General features: G+C 41.0%; 1 protein-coding gene across 2 annotated transcripts in view; it reads right to left on the bottom strand.

Annotated features, from left to right (window-relative positions):
- Positions 1 to 443: 443 nt before the first annotated feature.
- The window catches only part of SATB2 (SATB homeobox 2), a 167,021-nt gene continuing 142,446 nt past the window's right edge, over positions 444 to 25,018 (bottom strand). For both annotated transcript variants that reach the window (XM_054044795.1, XM_054044796.1), the window contains one exon: positions 444 to 3,592. In XM_054044795.1, coding sequence (XP_053900770.1) covers positions 3,137 to 3,592 — 456 coding nt within the window. In that variant the 3' untranslated portion in view covers positions 444 to 3,136. The remainder of the gene's footprint in view (positions 3,593 to 25,018) is intronic.

Below are 25,018 nucleotides of genomic sequence, written 5' to 3'. Positions count from 1 at the left end.
CAGTCATTTGTGGCTTTTTAATTATAAACAGAAATATCCATCAGTGAAATACGGGAGCGGGCTAACAAATATCTTTATACATTTGAGTTCATTTTGCATACCGTGATCCAATTGGTTGAAAGGCAATGCATCTATGCCCCTCCCTTCCCATCCTGTCACAGATGATATGTGTGTGTGACACAGTAAAAATCCAGTAACATAATGGGTCAGATTCTCAGCTGCTCTAATTCACTAAAGCTCCACTGACATCAATGGCCTTATATGGATTTAGCAAACATCTGTAATGACTGGGAATGCTGTTCTGATCAAATCTTATTTCCAAAATAGGAACACTTATTTTTTCTTTATTTCATAGGCCTGGTTCATTTGATCTCAGAGAGAAAGAAAATAAGGCCCAGTGAATTACTTGACAAATGAAGTCATATTTATTGAATGCGTTTTATTTCAACAACCAAAAAATTCTAACAGCCTAACAATGCACATAAGTTAAAAATTAATTATCACTTAGTGATAACAAAGATAAAGTTGATTTACATGGAAAAAAGAACATTTACAATATGTTAATCCTTATTCACATTGTTGATACCGCAATAAAACACAATTTGTTTTTTGATTTTTTTATTATTTTTTATTTCACAAAAAAGGCGGAAAATTGTGCTTTGTTAAGAGGCACTACAAGAAAAGTTTCTTTTTCCAAATAGATATTATATGATGGATACTGAATAAATAGACATATATGCATTGTAATTCGCAAAGTTCTGGCAAGACCACAGGCTAAAATGCCCACAGATTCACTTAGAACCACTGCAAAATTGGCAGTGAAATTAAAAATAAAAGGCAAGACTCAGCATTGAAAAAATACCTAATAAAATTTTTGGTTGAAGTGTAAAAGATACCAAATGTTGATGCCATCAACAGATGAACAACCTTGCAAGGGCAAAAATCAGTTTCCTTTTACACAGATGGAGTGATTTCAGTAACAGCAAAAGAAGACAGTTTTGAAAGAGTAACTCTTCAAAGAACATAAAGCAACAACCATTGAACTTCTGATTAAAGCTGCAGCATACTACAGAAATAAAGAATGAGGAGCAAGAAGGGCGTAATTAAGCAAACCACCATCATTTTGCAAAGGTACATAAAATTAATGCAGAGATACTGTTATGTTTCAAAACATTATTTGAAAAAGTCCCTTTAAAAACTCCAGAGGTTACTGAGCAGCTAGAAATAGCTTGTATTGCAACATGTCTTCTCCCTGTATATTGTACGTTCTGAGTCAATATCAACACAGAGGTTTGTTTTTTTGTTTTTACTCCTACTTTTATACCTTTCAAATATATAAATAGTATTAACAGTTATATTACAATGCCTGGTGTGGTAAACAGAAAATAACTTTCAAAGCGATATTGCATGAGGTCTTTGTCAAGGTTACATAAAAGCACAACACGGACAAAAAGGAAACCCTGCAGACGTGGTTCCGACTGCAGTTTAGAAGGAGTCTGCAATAAGTCCGGCTGCAATAGTAGTGAAGGTGAGGTCTTCTCTTGGAAATCATTACATGGAAGTGAACAGTAATGCTACCTAGTGTTGCTCCCGACAAGAGGCCTCAAAACAGTTGGAAACTATAGTAGATTGCAGCTTTAGTGCTCATTCCATTGAAGAGTCAGTCAGCATAAGTTCTGCTTTATGTAATGTAATTGCTATGTTAGGTGTCTGGGAAAATGTTTCAATTTATGACAAGAAGGTGACTACACAGATATCGCCGCTCACTCTTATTACCTAGAGCTGCTAGGCTGCAGGAAGATTGAAAAATGTGTTCGCATCAGGGCTGCCATGCACTGAATGTGGGCTACAGCTTGTGAGACCAGTGGCTGAAAGCGCTTAGTACCACTGAAATAATGTGCATGAAACAAAGGAAGCCCAAGTTTAATAGACATAAAAGGTGAAAGGGAAAGGGAAGCCAAGAGTGGGAGACCCCCTTTATCAATCAATTTAACTGGACAGTTTTCTACCCATGTGGGTTTTGACGTTCTAGTTTCCTAACTTGACTTTATGTTGAATCAAAAAATAATAATAAAAACTAAAAGCAACAACAAAAAATAAAAGGCATAAATGTATAAATTTTAAGAACTGAAACAGAGAACAAGTAAATAAACTCCACAGTAAAACGTGGTTCATAGTATGAATTCCATACATCAAATCTCAAAATGCTATTTTTTAATCAAGACCTCATTAACGGACAAGTCTTCTATGCACTGAATTTCAGTTTTACTCATTTTGAATTCCATGAAAATTCATCTGTTCACTACAGAAAGGGCAGTCTGAATAATGGAACGTGCTGTATCATTTTAAGTGTGCACTGTGTTTTAAAGTACTTTAACATAGTAGTTGTTTTTAAGGTGCCCTGATTTTTTTTTTTCCGTTTTCTCTCTTATTTTTTTGGCAGTGTTTATTTATGTCTTTAAATACATACCTCAAAAATTACCCATCAAGTTGCCAGATAGGAAGCCATATAATAACAATAATAAAAAAAAATCAGGGATAAACATAGAAAATAAATAGGAATTCAAAAATAGTCACCACACCCTGAGAGCAGGCGGCAGTTATCAAAAAGCCAAAGCAACTCATTGTGAAGTGGTTTTAATACATAAACAAGTTTCATCTTTAAAGAACTCATTTCACAGTCTATACTTTCGGATTGTAAAGTTCTGTCCCATGCAATTTTTATTATATATGTGTGTGTATATATATATACACATACACACACACACATACGCACACACACACACACACACACACATATACACACACACAGCTGTAAATTTTCCTTCATTGATTTCATAGGTCTTTTTCTTCCTGTTAACTTGCTAGATGTCCCTTTCATAAGTGCAAGATTAAAACAGGCATAATCCTATGTGATTACAACTATTATCTCAGTCAAACGTAAAAGTGTAACACTCAAGTGTCTGTGTCAAGGTGATGTTTTAATTGGACGATGCTGAATTCATTCAGTTTTCACACGGATCGTGTGCAACAGAAATAACAACAACAAATGCAAAAAGAGGGGAAAAAACAAATTAATAAAAATAAACAGAAAATCCTTGGATCAATGTATTGCTTTCTGTATCATGGGCTCACATTATCTCTGGTCAATTTCTGAAGGAGTTGCCTTGCTTTTGTCAGGATTCTCCTCTTCCGGTTCTACTTTATACATTTCCTCGGAGCCTTCTTCACTGTCATTCTCCTCTGATTCAGTCAGCAGCTCCTCATCTTTGTACTCTGCCACATCAACCACTGTTCCCAAATGCTCTTTTAGCTTCCCGTGGTGCTTTACGTGGTAACGCTGGTTCTGGAAGAATTTGATGATCGTGTGTTTGGGCAGATCCAGCTGAGCGGACAGAGTGTGAATGGCCTCCTGGTCAGGATACAGGCCTACATCATGGATAAAACTTTGAAGGATGCCTAAAGCTTCCAAGGATATCTTGGTACGGGATCTTGGCTTTTTGGCACAACTGTCCTCAGCAGGTGGAGGTGGGGCCTCTTCTCTTGGAGGTGTGTTTTCCTTTGCAGGCTGGGACTGCTGTCTATGCAGGACCTATATAATTAAACATATACACATATTCAATGTACTTTCTGCACAATTCAAAAATGTGGCCAGTCCTCTGGTTAAAAAGGCCAATTGAGATATGCAGCAGTTGGACAGAATTTAGACAAGATTTTATTTTACCCTTTAGTTCACAGATGTACTTGTGAATTTTTATTCTCTATTCCCTTTCTTCTCCACAAAGCAACTGCACCGTAAATGCAGATTCAGAAGGACAAAATATGAAAGGCCAAGTAAAATGGCCAGAGCTAGATATTAAGTCGGGGGTATTGTAGACCAGTGGAAATGGGAGTCAACTGGGATTCAGGATAGCTTGGTTCTATCCCCAGCAGATTAAATTCCACCTCCGCCACGGATGGTCAGTGTGACCTTTGGCAAGTCACTTCACCTCTTTGTATCTCTCTTTCCCCTCTTACTCTTTGTCTTGCTTATTTAGCTAGTAAATTCTTTGGGACAGGGACTGTCTCTCAGTATGTGTTTGTGCAGTGCCTATCACAAAGGGATCTGATCTTGGTTTACATGCTACCGCATAACAACAATATGATTTGGTTTAAACCCTATGAGAACTGCTTTTAGACAAAGACTTATATAATGAAATTTTTCAGATAGACGTGGCAATATTTTCCTTTTTTAAATGTAGTTAAACTTGTCTTAACCAAGTGATGCTCAGACTGAGCCTCGCAAGCCGCAAGTGACGCTTTAATGGGTCTCCTGCAGTTCTTTGCAGCACATGATATTAAAACACTGATTTCATTACTAACCAGTCTAAGTTATTAACCAATCAGGATGCTTTTACTATGTTATTATTTTATCAACTACAGATGGTTAATAATACTTAGTCAGTCATTTTGCTGTGAGAATTTTATACACACACACACACACACACACACACACACAGAATGAAACAGTGAATTCACCCTACTTTGGCTCTTTAGGGTAATGATCATCACTAATTTGGCTCCTGAACCACTGAGGTCTGAGCATCACTGTCAATCACTCACTCAAGGGACAGACAAACTTCAGCTGCTTAAAAGAGATGGCCTTGCAGTGAAGGAGGCATAGGCACCGATTCCATGGATGCTCCGGGACATGCTCTGCACCCACTGGCAGCCAAGCTCCCCTCCTTCCCCTCCCCCTCCCGAGTATGCCGCGTCCCCGCTCTTCTGCCTACCTCCCAGCGTTTCCCACTGCCAAACAGCACTTAGGACTTTCCAGGAGGGAGGGGGGAGGAGTGGGGACGCGGCACGCTCAGGGGCGGAGGTGGAGAAGAGGTGGGGCAGGGGCGGGGACTTGGGGGAAGGGGTGGAATGGGGGCAGGAAGGGGATGGGGACTTTGGGGAAGGGGTGGAATGGGGGCGGGGCAAGAGTGGTGCAGGGGCGGGGTCAAGCACCCACCGGGAACAGTGGAAGTTGGTGCCTATGGAAGGAGGAGTAGTGTTGTAACCAGAATGGCTAAGGCAGAAGTTCTCAAACTGTGGTCTGCAAGCTCCATTCAGGTGGTTCGCGGATAGTTCCCTCTAAGGTGCGCGCCTGGGTGGCCACACACAAGAGAATAGGGGCCACCCACCTAATTAGTGCAGCCGCACAGGTGTGGCTCCCTTAATTAGGTGCCTGGACCTTGGAGAAGACGCACATGTAAGGTGAGGTGGTGGCCTTGAGGGGAATAAGGGGTAGGTAGGGGGGAGGGGGCAGTGGGGTGAGAAGAGGGGTGGGAGGAATTTGGGATGTGCAGGGCTGCGATGGCCAGAGAAAGAGGTGACTTTCCCCAGATCCAGGGCTGTGGCTGCTGGGGAGAGACGGCCCTCCTTCCCAGCCCCATCTCAGGGGCTGCTGCGGTGGGGTAGAGAGGGCACATCCATCGCATTAGAAAGGTAAGACTACTGATATTAAAATATGAGTTGTGTGCTTTTATTTGTAGAACAAAAAAATGGTTATTATTATTAAGGTTTTTTAACATAGCGCTTTTATCCAAAGCTCTTTACAATAGTTAGCTAATGGTACAAACAACATTTGGAAAGATCATTAAGTGGTCCGCCGAGACCCTCAGCAATTTTCAAGTGGTCTGTGAAAAAAAAAAAAGTTTGAGAACCACTGGGCTCGGGGATACTTTGGGGAAAGTCTCTGAAGATAAGTAGTTGCCTTGTGAAGGGTGTCCTTTGAACAGTTTTCACTGCACTAGGTCTGTATTAATTTTGTTAACTTAGTAGCCTTGCGTTCAAATAATTAATTTTCCTGCATTCTAAGGAAGCCTCTGGACAAACACAGTCTTTGACCCTCTAAAGGGTTTTTCACCACTATTATAATATCTACTTTTTGGAGGCAGATTTAAAGAAAGCATCTGTAATTCCTATAGAATCCTAACAGCCATTTATAATTACTCAGAAAGGGCCTTACTCAGCCATTACCTCAGGTGAAACTTCCATTGAATTGTTAGAACTATATCGGAGTTACAGATGCTTTCTTTAAAGCAAAGTCCATAAAGCAGATATTATTGGCACCAAAAAAAACAAAAACAAAAAACCCACCACAGGATTGAAGGCTGCCTTTGTCCAGAGGTTTCTCCAGAATGCAGGGAAATACCGATCAGAACTCAAAGCTACCGAGCTAACAAAATCAATATGGACCTGATATTTCACAAAATAAGAGGAAATCTTGTTTCCGCACTTGAAAAGTATGCTTCAAGTTTTTGCTTTAAATATTCAAACATCTTGCATGTAAATTATCATTAAAATCAACCCTACATTAAAATGGTTTAGAAGAACTAAAATGATAGAAATTTGTTGAGGGTTCAGACCGAATTTTATATAAAGGTAGCTATTCTCCCCGAGAAAGCCAAGATATAACACATACACACACACAATCTGAGCAGAACCTTGCTAATTCAAACTAATACCGGAAGAGAGGGATCCATTGTGGATTGCCAAATTGAGCATACAAGAAAACAAATATTAAGGTATCTGCATCAGAGTGACCTTTATTCATTGTCCATCCATGCCAGAAGAAAGACAGGAGGCCATGGATATGGTTTAATTAGGCTACAACTGTATTCACGTATAATATCTGGGAGTACTTGGCAACAAATTGTACAATGCAGGAAGGAGCGGGTTGGCTCCCTGCTGTTCAAGATATAGGTGCCCTAAACCCTCTTCTTCAGCCCCCCTTAAAGGGACCAGGAGAAGGAAGTGGGGTCAGCTCCCCATTGACAAGACATAGGAGCCCCAAGCTCCCCTGCTCAACTCCCATAAAGGATGATTTCCTTTCAATCCTTTTCCAATCCATTTTATCAGATAACTGTATCTCTTCCATACTGAGTACCCGTACTGGACATCCACCACATATACGCATGGAAGAATCAGAAGATTAGGGTTGGAAGAGACCTCAGGAGGTCATCTAGTCCAACCCCCTGCTCAAAGCAGGACCAATTCCCAACTAAATCATCCCAGCCAGGGCTTTGTCAAGCCGGGCCTTAAAAACCTCTAAGGACGGAGATTCCACCACCTCCCTAGGTAACCCATTCCAGAGCCTCGCCACCCTCTTAGTGCAAGTGTTTCCTGATATCCAACCTAGACCTCCCCTACTGCAACTAGACCTCCCCCATTGCTCCTTGTTCTGTCATCTGCCTTCAGGTAGTTGAAGGCTGCTATCAAATTCCCCCTCACTCTTCTCTTCTGCAGACTAAACAAGCCCAGTTCCCTCAGCCTCTCCTCGTAAGTCATGTGCCTCAGCCCCCTGATCATTTTCGTTGCCCTCTGCTGGACTCTCTCCAATTTGTCCACATCCTTTCTGTTTTGGGGGGCCCAAAACTGGACACAATACTCCAGATGTGGCCTCACCAGTGCCGAACAGAGGGGAATAATCACTTCCCTCGATCTGCTGGCAATGCTCCTACTAATGCAGCCCAATATGCCGTGAGCCTTCTTGGCAACAAAGGCACACTGCTGACTCATATCCAGCTTCTCACCCACTGTAATACCCAAGTCCTTTTCTGCAGAACTGCTGCTTAGCCAGTTGGTCCCCAGCCTGTAGCGGTGCATGGGATTCTTCCGTCCTAAATGCAGGACTCTGCACTTATTCTTGTTAAACCTCATCAGATTTCTTTTGGCCAAATCCTCCAATTTGTCTAGGTCACTCTGGACCCTATCACTATCCTCCAGTGTATCTACTTCTCCCCCCGCCCCTCCCAAGCTTAGTGTCATCCACAAACTTGCTGAGGGTACAATCTATCCTATCATCCAGATCGTTAAAGATGTTGAACAAAACCGGCCCCATGACAGACCCCTGGGGCACTCCACTTGATACCAGCTAGACATCGAGCCATTGATCACTACCTGTTGAGCCCGACAATCTAGCCAGCTTTCTATCCACCTTATAGTCCATTCATCCAATCCATACTTTTTTAACTTGCTGGCAAGAATACTGTGGGAGACCATATCAAAAGCTTTGTTAAAGTCAAGATATATCACGTCCATTGCTTTCCTCATATCCACAGAGCCAGTTATCTCATCATAGAAGGCAATCAGGTTGGTCAGGCATGACTTGCCCTTGGTGAATCCATGTTGACTGTTCCTGATCACCTTCCTCTCCTCCACGTGCTTCAAAATGGTTTCCTTGAGGACCTGCTCTATGATTTTTCCAGGGACTGAGGTGAGGCTGACCGGTCTGTAGTTCCCAAGGTTCTCCTTCTTCCCTTTTTTAAAGATGGGCACTATATTTTCCTTTTTCCAGTCATCCGGGACCTCCCCAGATTGCCATGAGTTTTCAAAGATAATGGCCAATGGCGCTGCAATCACATCAGCCAATTCCCTCAGCACCCTCGGATGCATTAGATCTGGACCCATGGACTTGTGCATGTCCAGCTTTTCTAAATAGTCCTTAACCTGTTCTTTCACCACTGAGGGCTGCTCACCTCCTCCCCATACTGTGCTGCCCAGGACAGCAGTGTAGGAGCTGACCTGGTCTGTGAAGACCGAGGCAAAAAAAGCATTGAGTACTTCAGCTTTTTCCACATCATCTGTCACTAGGTTGTCTCCCCCCTTCATTAAGGGTCCCACACTTTCCCTGAAAGTTGTAACATTATAATCCCCCTACTGCCAGCTCGATCCAGGTAAAGAGGGTGTTTACAGGGCTACGTGGGGTATAAATACAGCCCACTCTTCCGGTCAGCAGGAAGGGCAACACAGTGTTCTTGTTCTAACCTGGCCTCAACTGCTTCCTGCCCATCCCTGTAAACTTTCCCCCTTCTTCTCACTTGCTGTAAGGGAGACCTAAGGGGCAAGGCTAGCCGGACAAAGACCCACTCTCAGAAAGGTTTCAATGGGCACATTTATTTGGCCAAATGCCATATTTTATTTGTCATAACTCTTCACACTACACTAATAAATGTCCTGGAACATATTTTGTAAAAGTAATGCAGTCTCAGTAATACGACACCTCACAGAAATGTGCTGCTATTAAACTATTGCTGAAAAGTGAGTTGAGATTGACACTTTCACATTTAGGGAAAGATTATGTTCCCTTTACTCATGTTACTCCATGAGTTGTCCCACTGAAATCAACTGGGCTACTCGACAACTAAGGTACTACTCACTGTGACTCAAGGAGGCAGAATCTGGTGCTCAATTAGATTGGTTCTACTCTACCCACACACTCATATGTGTGTTTGTTTGAACAAAAGACAATCTGTATAGAGATTAAAAATCCATACAATACCAACAATCAGCCCAGAAGATGCAAAAATCACATCTGTAATGATACAGTAACTGCTGGTGGTGGAGAACTCTAATGCACTGAGCAATAAAATAGTGGTAAGGCCTAAATAACGTCGACCAATTAAAATGAATGTTCCTGGCACTCTCGCTTCACCACTTTCAAATAACAGAAAGTTCGTGTGGTCCACTGTGGCATGCTAGCATCAGCAGAAAAGTGAGAACTACAGTACTTCAACATCCTAATTGCATTAGGCATAAAAACACTAGGGCAGCCCCGTGGTAGGGCTGCCCTCCGCAGTTAAAAGGCAGATGTCAGCACTGGTGAAATGCAGGTTGGTACAACTCTGATACGACCCATCTACAGGGAGGAGTGTTCATTGAATGCACGCAGTCAATATCAATGGATCAGAGTTCCATTTCTGAACATACAAACACGGGATCAGAGACATTGCATTAGTTAGGGAAAAAAAAAAAAGACAAAACCAAAATGAAAAAGCTACATTTTCTGTTATGCCGGTCTCCTGCAATCAAATACACATAACGTTCCAGCTAACTGAATAATTAGACTATTCTCTGGAGATTTTATTTTGTCCATGGATTTGTTTCTAAGAGATTTTCAGTCATATTTTTAGATCATAATGATCTGGCCCAGTGTATGTCCTCTCACAGACCATTCCTGAACAGTCTCCAATAGTTGTGTACCTTGGCATTCTACAACACAGAGCAGTCAATAACAAGAAGTTTAACTATATGAACAAACTGACAGTATGAACTTCAGAAAGCTGCATACTAGAAGCCTCAAGAAATACTGCTTATCACAACTTGGGCAGCAGCTATTGTAGGTACAAAAGCATCCAGAAAGAGTATGAGTTACTCCGTTTGTTCGTGTTGGAATTGGAAGTGAGACTTTTTTTTTTTTTTCATTCAATAAACAGCATGAGAAGTGATCCATCTGAAAAATGTTACAAGACTTCCAATCAAATATGATGATGAAAAAACCCCAACAATACAGGATCCGCAGCAGTAAAAGGTTTAATTTGAAGGAAATGAAGGGATGCCTACAGCATCTTCAAAGCAATCAAATCACCAAAGAGAGGGCTGTGCAAAAAAAAAGATAAATACAGCGTAATTTTTTTTAAACCTTTCTGAGATGGAGCAACCTTCCCTACCCTTCCCAGAAGGGAATATGCTGACCATGGCTGCTTAGTACAATATATTAAAAAAAGGTTAGGTTTTGTCTGAATTAATATTTTCTTTAAAAACAGTCTTAATTTTACTTTCAGTTACACTAATGTAAATCTACAATAACCCCATTGACTTCAGTGGGATTACTCTGAATTTAGACTGGTGTTAACAGCAAATTGTAGTGGTATTATATGCATGTATAAATACAGATACACCCGGACAGATACACACTCTCTGCAATTCCTCAAATACAAATAATAAACAAACAATTTTGTATCTCCTGATTCCGTACGTTATTCACCGATTTTGAATTAGTCAGAAGTTTGTATTTCTTTGCATTTGTATTTGTATTATTTAAGTGAGAATTAACTTCATGTTTTGTAAACAACTCCTTTGGACAAGCTTCATAAAATGCACTAGTTGATTTCTGCTGTTTGATTATTTAATTTACTGTTCTGCACACTACATCGTCACAAAGGAAACTATATAGTTTATTGTAGTTCCAGTTCTAGAATTTAGGGTCATCATTTTTCTGATTTCTATGCAAAATTCCTATGGACGTTAATGGGTGTTCTGCACACCACATTATGTACACTTGGATTTTTGGTCAATGCTGTTCTGGCTCACTTACAGAATAAAAGCATCACTGCAGATTCTCTTTATAGCTAAAGGATGGGGTATGTGCATGTGTGTCTACACACATGTACAGGTAGCAAGTTATAATCGGGACCGGTCAAAGAAGAATATGCATGAAGTGTCTGCTGGACTGTGGAGGGAGGATACAGAGAAGAAAGACATATGCAGCAAACACATTTTTCCAAAATAAAACTGGTTATCTGCTTGATGGCAAGAGACTCATATGTACTATACAGAGTCTGTTCCCACACACCTCTCTTCCCTGTCCCAGGAGCATGACCATGCCTCCCCATTACTTAGACATCTCCATGGCCCCCTAATCACTGAAGGATTCAGTTCAAATTTGCCTCCTTTGTTTCTAAAACTCTCCACTGACTTGCTCCATGATTGTCTCAGAGTTCTCCTTTCCCCACTCTCCTCCTGCTCCTCTAGCACGGCTCTCCTCTGTCCCTACACACCAATGGTGGATGACGTTGTGTAAGAGCCTCCTTCTCTGCATCTTCTGGCCTCTGGAGCTGACTTCCTGTCTCCTTGCCTCACTACTTCTCCACCTACTTTCAAATCTAATTTGTATATATCTATCTCACTCCTTACCTACAGGACTTACTTTTCTGTCCGTCCAATAGATTTAATTTTCGAGTTGTAAAAGCAGTATTACACTGTAAGCCATTTTAGAAGGGACGTTGTCCAAAAGATGCCGTATGAAATAGAGCTTTATTCCCATGTACTCTAAACACACACAAACATTCACTTTTCATATATGAGCCACCGCCGACAGAAAACGTACAAAAAAAGTTAATACGATGGAAGTTGACTTAAAAAGATAGAGTGACTAGTCTTAAATCGCACAGTATTGAAATATGTTTTGAAGGCCACAATGAAAACCAGCTGGGAGCCATGTGTAAAATATAATGGTACATGCCTGCAGGGAAGGAAGTAAGATATTGAATGATTAAGTTTAGGAAAGTATATAATGTAGTATATCATTACGGGAGTGAGCTGGATTACTGGTCATAAGCTAAGGTTTTGTGATCTTTTTAAAATCTAAAGCAAAGAAATATTGGGGTGGGGGAAGGGGCCTCTGCTCCGTTTTACAGGTAGCTGCTCCCCATCTCCATTAAGATAATTTTGGATGAGAATACCGGCTTCAGGTGAAGACTACCAGATGTAGGTCCCATAGAAACAAACCAAACTGGACAAACTCCATCTAACTACAGTTCTCCATCAGCACAATATTCAATTTTGGCTAAATTCATTATTTCGTTAACATTCGTTTCCACCCCACTCTCTCCCCATCTAGAGCTAAAGATGACAACATGGCCGGTCATTAAGGGAACATGTACTCTCCCACCCCCCAATAAGACAATCGAATAAATAGATGTATGTGTTGCATTGTGCATTGAACGTCTGCCAGCTAGCTAAAGGTTAACAAAGCTTACTTTGTGAAAAACAGGTTTTGTTGCCTATATAACTGTCACAACTGATTAGAAACAGGAACCACATTTCTACATGATTTGTGTCATCAAAACCCCAAATTCTTTGTTTTACAATGTGGTTCAATTGTTCCTTCTTAGCAAAGAGAATTAGTCTGTGAGATCATTACTTCTAACACATTCTCTCAGAAATTGTTGAAGTTATTATTAGGTGTCCCCCCACGTCCTCATAGCCATCCCTGTCACTGTGCCATAAGATTACCTTCCCAAAGGAGAAGACAGTAAATTTTCTAAGTATAGGCTCTCTTTCTGCAGGGATTATATTGCCAGAAGTGACTCAAAGCAGCTGGAGGCTCTGAGGATGGCTTACCCTGGGCAATATCAGTTCCCATAAAGCTACTGTAACATGAAGTCAGAGGCAGCAAAGATTCAGTAGATCTTGCTTTCTCTTTTCTGAGGAGAAAGAACACCCCCCTTGGCAAGAGCCCTAACACTCCCTGGGCCAGGAAACAACCCGCACCCGGAATTTATACTACTATCCTAGACAACCAAAAATTGTAGTTGCAACAAGAACTCTTACGATGCCGATTATGGGGAGTTTTAGTGTACTTGGGCCCATGAAACCCTAATGCTAGAGAGATACAAGAGATTACCAGAGCTTTACAAAACAGTGGTACACACACACTTACACCAGTTACATACTGCATCCATTACAGACATTTGGTCCCGATCCTACTCCCATTAAAGTCAGTGGGATTTGTCACCAACTTCACTGAGAGGAGGACCAGGTCCTTCATGGGACTTTCAATTCACAACTTAACACATTAAGCATCCACTTAAGTACAGATACTTTCCTTGGCCCTAATTCAAAGTTCACTGAAGTCAATGGAAAGACTCCCATTGAGTTCTGTGGGGTTTGGATTAGACTCATAATCACCATTTGCAAGACTTAACTTTGCAATCAAAGGGTTCCTATGCTGCTCTGTCAGTGGCTACATACCCTCACACCTCACAAGCAGGGTATCCCACTCCCCAAGACTTGGATTAACCCTTAGCATGCTATCATTTACTATTACCAGCCAGCCAAAAGTCATGCCTAGGAAGATGTACTATCTAGCTATATTATATCAATCCATTGGAGACACATACAGATGTATACACACACAACTCTGTATTTACATATCTTGCCCACAGACTGCAAAGAGTTAGCTTAATACATTGTATTGTACAAGAATAGACCAAAACAAGACACTGCAATAAACAAAACTACACACGAACAGGATTTCCAATCTGGGTCACACTGGCAAAAAGCATTAATTAGATAGAATTCCTGTGCTGAGACACTTTACAGGTTTCTAGGAATGTCTGCATGAGAAACTGTAACAGAAGTTACAATTTGCACCTGTGCTTATTTTTCCTTTTAAAGTACTGGTGTGAGACTTTTTTTTTTTTTTTTTTTTTTTTTGCGCCTTGCAAAGTATACTCATTTAGATAAATATTGCAGCACTAGTTACAGCCCCAAATGAAGTATTTTCTTTGAGTTCATTCACATGCCTGTGATTTTACCTCTTGACACCATAAAGCTGTGTTAAAGACTGTGGTTTAGTTCCATGGCTTTTCTTGGATTATACAGTATCCTAAGGTCAAAAGTCAGGAAAATCCAAACTGTTATTAAAAAAGAAAAAGTATCTATGAAGTGATGACAAATTGCAGACTACAGGTGTTAGATTACATTTTGACTGCAGGCAGGTTTAATATACTTTGGTTTCCTTTTACAATTGCTCCTAGCAGGTACTGTTATGGGTAAGGGATTTTAAAAAAAATGTGGTGTTCAATAAAAGAAGACCATGTCAAAAGAAATCAATATGAGCGTGCAAAATGGTAGGAAGTCTGACATGGATATATATGTTCACTTTCATCTAGTTTTAGTCTGAGCTTCCTTTAATATTGTAACCAAAATGCTAGTGGCATTTCTGGTGTATTGTTTTTTTTTTTTTTAATGCAGTTTAATAATTGCTTCACAAGAGTAAACACCAGCACCAAGGATAATCATACAATTTGTGATATATAATGCAACTCCTTTTACCAAATAAATCTTTATGGGTTAGTTGGTTAAAATGATCTTTAAACCAACAGCCCTAATTCTTCTTTGCAGCTGCAAAGAGACAGTAGCTAATTTGAAAAATAAATAAATAACACAGCCACACAAGCGATATAGAAGGGCTTTCATCTGCAACATATTAATTATCTGAGCTAGGTGGATAGGGGAAAAGGTTCCACAAGGAATCCAAACTCAGGTACAAGCCCAGTTTCGAAATGGGAATGAGGAACTAGTTGAGTGCAATTCATTTCAACAGCTTCCCAGCATACATTCCATATGCTTCCTTTTGCTTTATGGCAGTCATGTTGCTTAAGGGCAAGAAATAAACAATGATCGAAAAAAAATGGCAAGAGACAGAACAAACACAGAGCTTCTGAAACAAGGGATCGATCCTGCATTCATTGTGCACCCAACAGTTTGCAGAAGACTAGAAATGAAGGACTGAGATATCGTGGCGTTCTTAATTTTTTTTTTTTTTTTATTAGAGCAGCAACAAACTTTAATTGCATTTCTAGATAAGGGAGACAAAGGAGTGAACTGTTCCATCCGCCTTAAAAAAATATGAGTTGGAAAAAAGTCCAGTAGTGTACTGCATTTGCCATCACATCAGAAGTGATAAGTGTAAAGTGTTAGCAAAATTCAATTAATCTCGTTGACTTAAAAAAAAAAAAAAAAAAAAAGGTGTAGTCTCCCCTCCTAGCACACATTGCTCCCATTAATGCTAATAGGGGCTTAGCATGCATCAAAGAGCAAATACACCACAAAACATTTTTAAAAGCTATCATCACTGGAGATAAAATATAAATTACAGCCTGATTACACTGTGCTGCTAAGAGGCTACATGTGTGATATGACTCACAGTGACAACTGGGGATGACCAGATAACATTTGGACAGGTCTATGGTTACTATAAAAAACATCTGGGCATGGGAATTTTTTTAAAACATAGAATTATGGTCTTCACAGTTGTTTGAAGAATGTTTACAAATCAGTCTTAAAAAAGAGAAAAATTTCTGCCATTACTTTACCACAATCATGACCTTATTTTCCAATAATGCGTGGCTTATTTCCCCTTCCTGATCTAGGTTAATAGACAGCACGTGGCTGCACAAGAGTTACTATTTTGCCAGTATAATGTTTAAAAAATGTACAACCCTGAACATGCAAAGTAATTCATGGGTGTCTGGATGGGGTGACTTTTCCTCTGTAACACTAACTAAACTCTTCACACAAAAACACAAAGAAAACTTTCATTGCCGTGCAGTGCCTGGGAACTACCTGATTTTACAGTAGAACGTAAATGAACTCAAGCTGATGATCACTGGATTAGCTCTGACTTTCCCATCTCTTTCTGGTTTAAGCCAGATCCTTAGGTTTATTCTATGGTAGTTTTATGTGAAAGAGAATACGCTCCTCTCCAATATCTATCTGCACTATGAGAATTTTATAAACAACATTGTTTACCCAACAGGTGGAGCCATTACATGCCTACTATGTGGATACGCACTATGTGGAAAACAGGCCAGATTCACTCCAGCTTCTGCTGGTGAAAACCAGGCTGCAGGGTCTCTGACGGCAGAAAGGCCTCATTACAGATGTGGGTTGTAGCACTGGGTGGCTGCACGCTCTCATTTTAAAGAGGGTGAAGGAATCAGCCCAAAAAGTGGGCAGCACAGGCAGGGGATGTGGTATGGCCATTGCAGCTGGTGGATGCGCTTTGTTCTCTGCACGAGTCTCAGCCAGCAGGGCTCTGATGGCTCCCTGGCGCAGCAAAGGCAGCCCTTTTCCCTAGTGTAACTCGTGAAGGGATTTAAAGGTGAAAACTCTGCCTTACTCAGCCATCAGTAATGAGTCATCCTCAAAGTGCAGTGGCCACCAGCTGGAGTGACCAGGCCAATAGATGAGCACTCTAAATACCTAAGCCTCCTGAGTCTGAGAACTTGGCCAGGAAACCTCTGAGGTGACAGCTTTCTATCAAGATTTCTGGCAATTCCTCTTCAGATTAGATTGCAACTATTGTGAGAACAGCCTGGCAGAGCCTACACATAAAGTGGTGAGAAGAACGGAGAAGCAATTGGGGGAGGAGAGCATCACTGCTCTCTTCTCTCTGTCTCAGGTGTCTCTGGGGTGCCCATCATCACAGCATCTAAATTGCCACCAATGTCAGGCTTGGATTCCTTCTGATCTCTGGTACAGCAGGACTTCCACAATAAAGGGCCTTTTGCTGAGAATGGCCCATCTCTGGCTCTTGGGGGCTGCATTATGGGCACTATTGACTGCCAACTAATGCAAGAGGAGGTGCCAAATGAAGAGGCTGCCTCAGAGGCATCCAGACACCATCTCATTGAGGGCCATAACAATTCTAGATGAAGGCCTTGAGTTGGCTCCAGAAGCTAAAAGCAGCGGTGGCTCCAGGCACCAGCGCATCAAGCTGGTCCCTGCCAGTCCCTGCGAGGGCAGCAGTCAGGCAGCCTTCGGTGGCATGCCTGCAGGAGGTCCGCCGGTCCTGCGGATTCGGCGGCGAGTACGCCGAAGCCACAGGACTGGCAGATCACCCACAGGCAAGCCGCCGAAGGCAGCCTGCCTGCCGTGCTTGGGGCGACAAAAAAGCTAGAGCCGCCCCTGGCTAACAGGAAGTCACTAGAGAATGCAAAACATGAGTAGGGTGGTTCTGGGGATATCTTGCTGCTCAAGAGGCAAGCTACTGCATTCTGTATAAGCTGTAGCGTCTGTGCCGACCCACCCTCAGACACAGAGAGAGGGAGCTGCAATAGTCGAGTCTGAAGGTGAGAAATGCTTGGATTGCTGGAGCCAGAACCTCCTTCAAGCGGAAGAATCAATGTTTCCTGCCTAGCTGGAGGTGGGCGATGGCATTTTGGGGCACTACTGTACTTAGAGTCCTTCCATCTGAATTTGGTTAGGGTGCGGTTCAAGTTTTTGGCAAAGACATGGGTTGGTTCTTATTTTATCCAAAGCAATTCGCCCATCCCTAATTGAAAGCTGGCAAAACCATTATATTGAATAACAGAGCCACTTTTTCAGTCAAAGTCATCCAAAAATGTATCTAAACTTTTGACATATTTTTTGGTACTTTCTGTATCTCAAAAAGTTACCACTCCATGCATTTTCTTCTTTATTCCAAACATCATAAAGGATTTGCCTGTAGCCTGCGGGAGATCTTTCCTGCCAAATTCCAGCCCAGAGCAAAGTTTAAGGTCAAGTTATAAACCCCATAACTATGGTGGCACAAATGGCGCCACTATAATCATGCAGTTTTCCAGCTACTTAGATTAAGAAGAGGGTTTTGAATTATTTAAAGGGAGGATATGTTTGGATTAGACATTTTATTCTGGCAGGTAATTATTTGTCCCATCAAACTGTTTTAGTCCTCACACATGGCTATTTGGGGTTCCAAGAATATCCAACTGTTCTGTTAATTTTTACAATAGGGGCACTCAGAAGTCAGAAGAACCTGCCTGTTATGGTTAGTGAAAATAGTAGATTTGTGCTGATAAAACACTATTCAGCATGTTTTTTGCTTTCTAGACGTAACCACCAATGCACTTAATAACAGGACTTGAGCAAACTGTACTGTGTGAATCAAACACATAAAAGTATAAATATTCCTTTTTTTAGAACGCACGTCTTAAACACCGCATTATAATCAACTGCCATGGTAAAAGGCAAAATAGCCAGCATTACCACACACACAACTGGCATAATACGCTTTATTATACCCTTAGCTTAAAATTGGGTAAATAAAGTCAAATGATCAAAGTGCTGAGTTCTCCAGGGACTATGAGACAGAAGACAGTAGATTTTTGGGAATTATAACAAAGATCCTTTGTCTTTGCGTTTCACTCTTGAAAAGGTATGGAAGTCTTGAAAACACTGGACGATTATCTGATTTTGCTAGTCTTGTTTCAATTGCCATTTTTCACTGGACGCTAATTATGACCAGTACTAGTTTTCCTATAGTAGATGACGGATGTTGTAAATTGCAAGCTGTAAGGAAAGGTTTCCTACATTGTTTGCACTTGTGCAATACTGGCAGAACAGATGTTTTCTGTTCAGAAAACTAGGCAAAAATGCAATTGAAAAATAAAATGCACTTCATTCTTTTTTATTAAAAAACGGAAACAATTCAGTGTAGATGTGGATGGCTGATGCAAAGGCAAGGAAAGTATTCAAAGGCAGTGTAAGTACAACGACAACAGTCTTGTGGTTAAAGCAGTAAACTGGGACTCATGAAATTTAGATTCACTTCCCAGATCTCCCAAAGACTTCCCTGGGTAAGTCACTTAGTCTGTGGGCTTCTGTTCCCAACCTATAAAATGGAGCTACTAATTCCTTCAAACAGGAATTAATTCAGGGAAGGCCTGTGTCATGCAGCAGGTCAGACTAGATTATCACGAGGCTCCCTTCTGGCCTCATAATCTAAGAAATTACTAGTGGTTTGAACAAGCGACTGGGAGTCGTGACTTCTGAGTTCTAGTCCAGCTCTATCACTGACTCATTTGGAGAAGACGACTGACCATTCTGTGCCCCAGTTTACTTACTACATGTGATCTTACCTACATTACAGGGATACAGTGAGGCTTAAAGGAGGTTTGCAGAGATCCCTGTAAGAGGAGCCTTAGATTTGCACTATAAGTGCAAGATCCTTTATTTACATCATTTTGTACCACCAAGAAATGGAAGTTTATAGCAAGCAGATCTAGTCTTCCATTGTGCTACCCCTATAACTCCTGTTGGCATGTATAAGGGCTGTGTGCCTGCACAAATGGAAGAACTGACCCAAAAAAATAAGAAGCAATGTAGTTTATAAAAGGAACTTAATATATACATCTTCCATGTGGGAGTCCTTCAGTCCATGCAGCAATGATAATCAGTTTGCTGAGAAGTACTAATGAAACTAGGAAGTTACTTAAAACATCTTCAGACCAGCAACTTCTCAGAGTTAAACGCATATATGTTACTGTTACTTGCCCAAGGGCAAAGCATGCATCTTGGAACCTGTACACCGGATCTGTGGCATTTCACCATGATTTTGTTCCATCTCCCACTAAAATTAGTTAAAGCATAAATCAAAACTACTATAATCAGTTGCAACACTCCAGGAAAGGGGTCATCTTCTTCCATTATTTCCCCTTACCCCTCCTATAAGCCTGAAACCAGGAAATGTACAAGCTTGTTCTACTTTAGGCAACCCATGCATTTATAGGCAGCACCCAAGAGAGCCCTTCTATAGAGAGATATGGGTCCTAATTCTGATCTCACTTACACCAGGGTAAATCAGGAGTAACTCCTCTTAAGTCAGTGGTGTTTCACTAGTGTAAAGCCAGTGTGAGAACAAAATCCAGCCTCTAGAGTGGCATCAAGAGGTTTTCTCTAAGCAAATGGGCAAAGAAGCCAGCCAAAGGAATAGATCAAAACCAAGGGAAAATTAGGGTTTAAAAACAATAGTGCTCCTTTCAGCAAAGGAAAAGCTTGAAGTGCATGATAAGTGGCTAAAGACATAATCACAGCAAGATCTAGAGACAAAAAAAGTCTCTTGACTGAATTAAATGTAAATTAACCTGGCCCTGCTACAAAAGCTTCCAGGGGAGACTAGAGTAGTCATTGTCATGAAGAGACCCAAACCAGGACTGCAGCCGTTCACTTACAAGCAATCTCACATGAGGAACGCACACTTTGGAAGTCAAAAGTTGGAGAAAAAAAACATTGCAGAGTTTCCAACCGAGTTTTCCATGCAGCCTTCCTCCCCAAATGAGCAGATGGTTTACAGTTCGTCAGGGTCAGAAAATGCCCTTGTGACTTGCTTCCTGCCTGCCTGCCTTTGTAGCTTATCTAGATCTTATCAAGATACACAGTCGAAAAAAATTAGAGAAGCTAAGTACAGAAATTAGAGAAACTAAATACAAACCAAGACCCGTTTTGCACTTGTAAAGACCAGCACACACATCAGTGTTCAATGCTCACCTGTAAAACATATGGGATATGATTCTGAGAGGTGCTGAGTGACCTTTTATTGAAATCATTGGGAGCTGTGGTACTTAGCACCTAGGAAAGGCAGGCCAATTATTTTTAATATACTCGTGTACAGAGGTACCAGAACAATGCCTAATTTATGTAATGTGCTTTGAAGAAATCCGACCCTGGTTAGACTGTTTTCTTTAACTCTCTTGACCCCAGACAGCTACTTTACCTTGCTTATCAACTAAATGAAAGGCCGAATTCTGTAGTCCTTACTCCTTATTAACTCATGAAACGCTTCCACTGAAGTCAATGGGAGTTTTGCCTGAGTAAGGAATGCAGGATCTAGCCCTAAGCCCCTTAATGACCAATCTTGTAATAACAGAACCTTTTTCACATCTGCAATACCCGGCTACAGACGAGCGCACTCAAAAGGGTCCCAAGTGTGCAAAACATTGTTCAAAAAGCTTCAGGTGAAAGAAAATTATTAGTATAGTTCCAATGCCCCATATTGGAGCAATGCAAAAAACCATTGTCCAAGCCAATGTAAGAAAAAGGATCATGAGATTAAAATCTGAAAACCATATTGGTTCTTCTAGTTCTAAAGTAAAGACAGTACTTCCTACAGGAAATCTCTGAGGTCAACCAGCAATTAACTGAAAGGTTCTGATTGAATATGCTATTGACTGCTCTCACATCAGACAGCTTCCTGTTTATTATACCTTATGGGCTGTCTAGGTGCCAAGACATTAAACTGTCAATAATCTATTAATACTGAACTACTCCCTCCCTTCTCCTTCCCGCCCACCCATGCAAATGCTCTCAGGCTAAGGAACTGTCCTAAAAATATGCACATTTTAAAACTGTAATGAAAATTAGTTCTTTAGGTTATTTCTTTATTTTGTTCCGGCTTAAATGTACAGCAATGATCATAAACAATATGATATACAGTCTATAGCTACAAAGAAAAATGTATTACAAAAAAATCACAGACATGACTGGGACCATATCCTGAAATCTGGCTTTCCTTTCCCAGCCATCTTAAACAGTCTAAGTTAAATTTAATTAACAATTTACAGTGAGGAGACAGAAGTTATTTAAAAAGAGGCCTACAGGTCCTTAACATTCAGTGTCTGGGAAACAGTTGTATGTAAAAAAAAGTTTTAATGAATTTAATAGAGAAAAGCACTTTAATTAAATGCTGTCAGAGAGGGTTGTATTAATGACTGCACACACAGGAATTTAAAGCAAGCCGAGTATATTTAGCAAATAGGAACTGGGCTTTCGAAGGCTGGAACTATTTATGTTTCCGCTGTTGCAATGCATCTAGAAGAGCACAGTGCCAAGTGAAACCAGTTATGTTATTAGATATGATTTTATTTATTATGGATTATTAAAATTTCAAATGCCACAGGGAAAACATTTATTTCACTTCCAAAATGAAACAACAGAAATATTTCCTGCTTCTTCGGTACGAGGAAAATAGGCGAGGAAGTAAATAATAAATAGTAATAATAACTTAGCACTTAAATAGTGAAGGGCTGTCCATACACATCTTTTAAGGGATGCATTAAATCTTGGAATTTGAGCATGTCAGCTTCTTTCTTATACAATTGGATAGATTCACAGTTCTTCTAACTGTAGTATCTCATAATGCAAAGGAGGTAGAGTAATTAATTCATACCCTTTTACAGACATATTAACAAAGTGGATTTTTGTAATATGTTGAATATCTGAAAGCCCAAAGCTGTAGCAAATAGGTACCAGGTTTTCCTGAAAGCATGAAGGCAACCAGGCTGCCATATTTTTCTACATCTGAAACAAGGTCAGGAAGGTTGAAATTTTCAAACCTAACTAGGAGATTTAGCCACCCAACTCCCAATAAAATCAATGACAGCTGTGGCTAAATCACCTATTTAAGTTAGTTCAATTTCAGACTACTTCTGCAGAATGCCCCCCAGTGTGGATGAAATTTGGGGCATGGATGAAGGAGTTCGGTCTCCTCCTACTAGCCCCTTAAATGCTGGATGCAAGAGAAAAACATAATATGGGCACGGCTTAATTAAGCAGACGCACAAGAAAAAGTAGAGACCCAATGCAGAAAACAGAGACAGACACAACCAGAAACCCCAGTGGGTTTCAAAATGATTTTCTACCATGTTGGTACAAAGGTAATCATCAAAGATACGATCCTGGGGTTATTTGAAATAAACCACTGGAAACTGGGGGTTGTCTTTTGGTCTTAACTATGTCTATGAAACCCAAACAAATGTGATGATTTTCTACATTTTTCTTGCCAAATGAGTGCGTGCATGTGTGTGTGGGGTTTCTGTTTTCCCAGAAATGACAAGTGATTTTGGGTACTCACATTTTTGGGTGCCCAACCCGAGATACCTTGTAGAGGTTTGGGTTTTTTTTTTGGAAGGTGGGTGTGCAGCTTTTCCTGACAGTCAGGAGGTGTCTCAAAACCCAAAAACTTAGGCACTCCAAACAGATAGTCACTTCCAAAAATGTAGGCCACATAATATTTCTACACACACACACACAGGCCACATTATATGTATACGCACACACCACAAGCTTATAATTCAAAACATGAGGAAGAGGGGGGAAAACATTTGAAAAGAGGCAGAAAGTGGGCACCTACTTCCTTTCAGGATGATAAGAATGATCAGAAATGGAGACTTTCAGCTTTCTAAATAAATTAACTAATTATTTTTAAAGTCTTTTATTAATGTCATGTGTTTGATCTGGGTTTATAATGTAGCCTTTGTTGTTCTGCAGCTAGGGATCTAGCAGGCAGCTTCACTCTCCCGTTTGTGCTAAGATATTTTGGAATATTCTTTGAAATACTGTAAGTGTCGATGAATGTGAGGAAAAAAAATATGTGCTACTTACTTCTATAGGTAGTCTATGTAAGACTTGTGTATGTAAAAAAAAAGTTCCCATTTTGATATGTACATATACAAAAACAAGCTATACAAACACATTGTATACACAAGCAGAAAGTCTCCCCCTGCAATGTGTGTATATTTGTGTATGAGCCATTATCAAGGAAATAGGAGCCTTAAACAATGGAGGGAAGAATGACCCAGTGGTTCGAGCCTGGGACTCTGGAAACCTAGGTTTAATTCTCTGCTGCATCACAGACTTCCTATGTGATCTTGATCATCTCTCTGTGCCTCAGTTCCCCATCTGCAAAATTGGAATGATAGCACTTCCCTACCTCGCCGGGGTGCTGTGAAGAGAAACACTGTGAAATGCTCAGAGACTGGATACCCAGCATTAGACAGATACTCATACAAGAGGGAGGCTTCTGTGGCTGCATGAGGAAGAGGCTGGGGCAAAGCTGCGGTTGTTACCAGAGGGCAGGGCAGCCAGACATCTGACCACACTTCAGAACTTCTGCTAACCAGCAGCTGGCTGATGAAGTTCAATATGGACCTGCCTCAATCAGATGGGATCTGTTTCGTAACAGTAGAGGTGATGGGTGTCCTTTTTTTCTCTAACCCGATGTCTATAATTTCCTTGCCCACACTAATTTGCATATCTTTACATTGCAGAAGAGGCCAGCTGCACTGGGATTGGCAAAGGGAGCCTTACTCTCAAGAGGGGTCCCCACTTGAAAGGTCAGGTTAATAAGGCCATTGTCCTGGAAGTATCCACCACACGGATCTGCCTGGCTCTAAAGTCAGCTATTTGCTAACTTCTGGGAGAGGGTAAGAGAGACCTCTTAGGGAACACTAATAGGAAATGAAAGAGAGATTTTTTTTAAACTTCTACTAGCATTTTAGGAGTTTAAGTAGGGCAGCAGGTCCAACAGCTCTTCATCCTCACACTTGTGTCTTGTCCTGCTGTGTAAGTTCACAAGTTAAGAGTGAACTTAATGGTCACGCTTGTGGCCACGTTCACACATCCTCCAACCACTGCATCATTCAGAATAAAGTGACCATCTGAGTTTATGGGAGCCCCAGGCCTGGAAAAAAGAGGGTTAAAGGTAGTTCAGGTGGAAGCGTATTGGCCAAGTTGCGTAAGGGCGGGGCCTATGGCTGAGATGGTGCAGTGTAGAACAGACATGAACTGAGCAGAGCAGTTTTCAGGGAACATGCTGTTCAGACCAGTGCTGTCAATCACTTGTCTCTCTGAGTATTAAATTAATCTACAAGCAGGTTTTAATTCTGCTTATTTTGCTCGTATCCTGTATATCGTTTAGCAGCATACCCATGAAGACCAGGTGATATAAAATAGGATATTGACCTCCCCGCTTCCTCCCTTGCTTACAAGTACCATCTCAATTCACCTACACCGGCCCCCATTCTCCTACACTGATGTGCAAAGGACTGAAAACTCCCACCCACCAGCTGCCATAAAGCTGGCT

This window comes from Malaclemys terrapin, chromosome 11 (assembly GCF_027887155.1).
Source record: "Malaclemys terrapin pileata isolate rMalTer1 chromosome 11, rMalTer1.hap1, whole genome shotgun sequence".
Classification (NCBI taxonomy): domain Eukaryota; kingdom Metazoa; phylum Chordata; order Testudines; family Emydidae; genus Malaclemys; species Malaclemys terrapin.
Note: the sequence above shows the minus strand (reverse complement) of the source record. Positions and strands in the feature narration are given on the sequence as shown.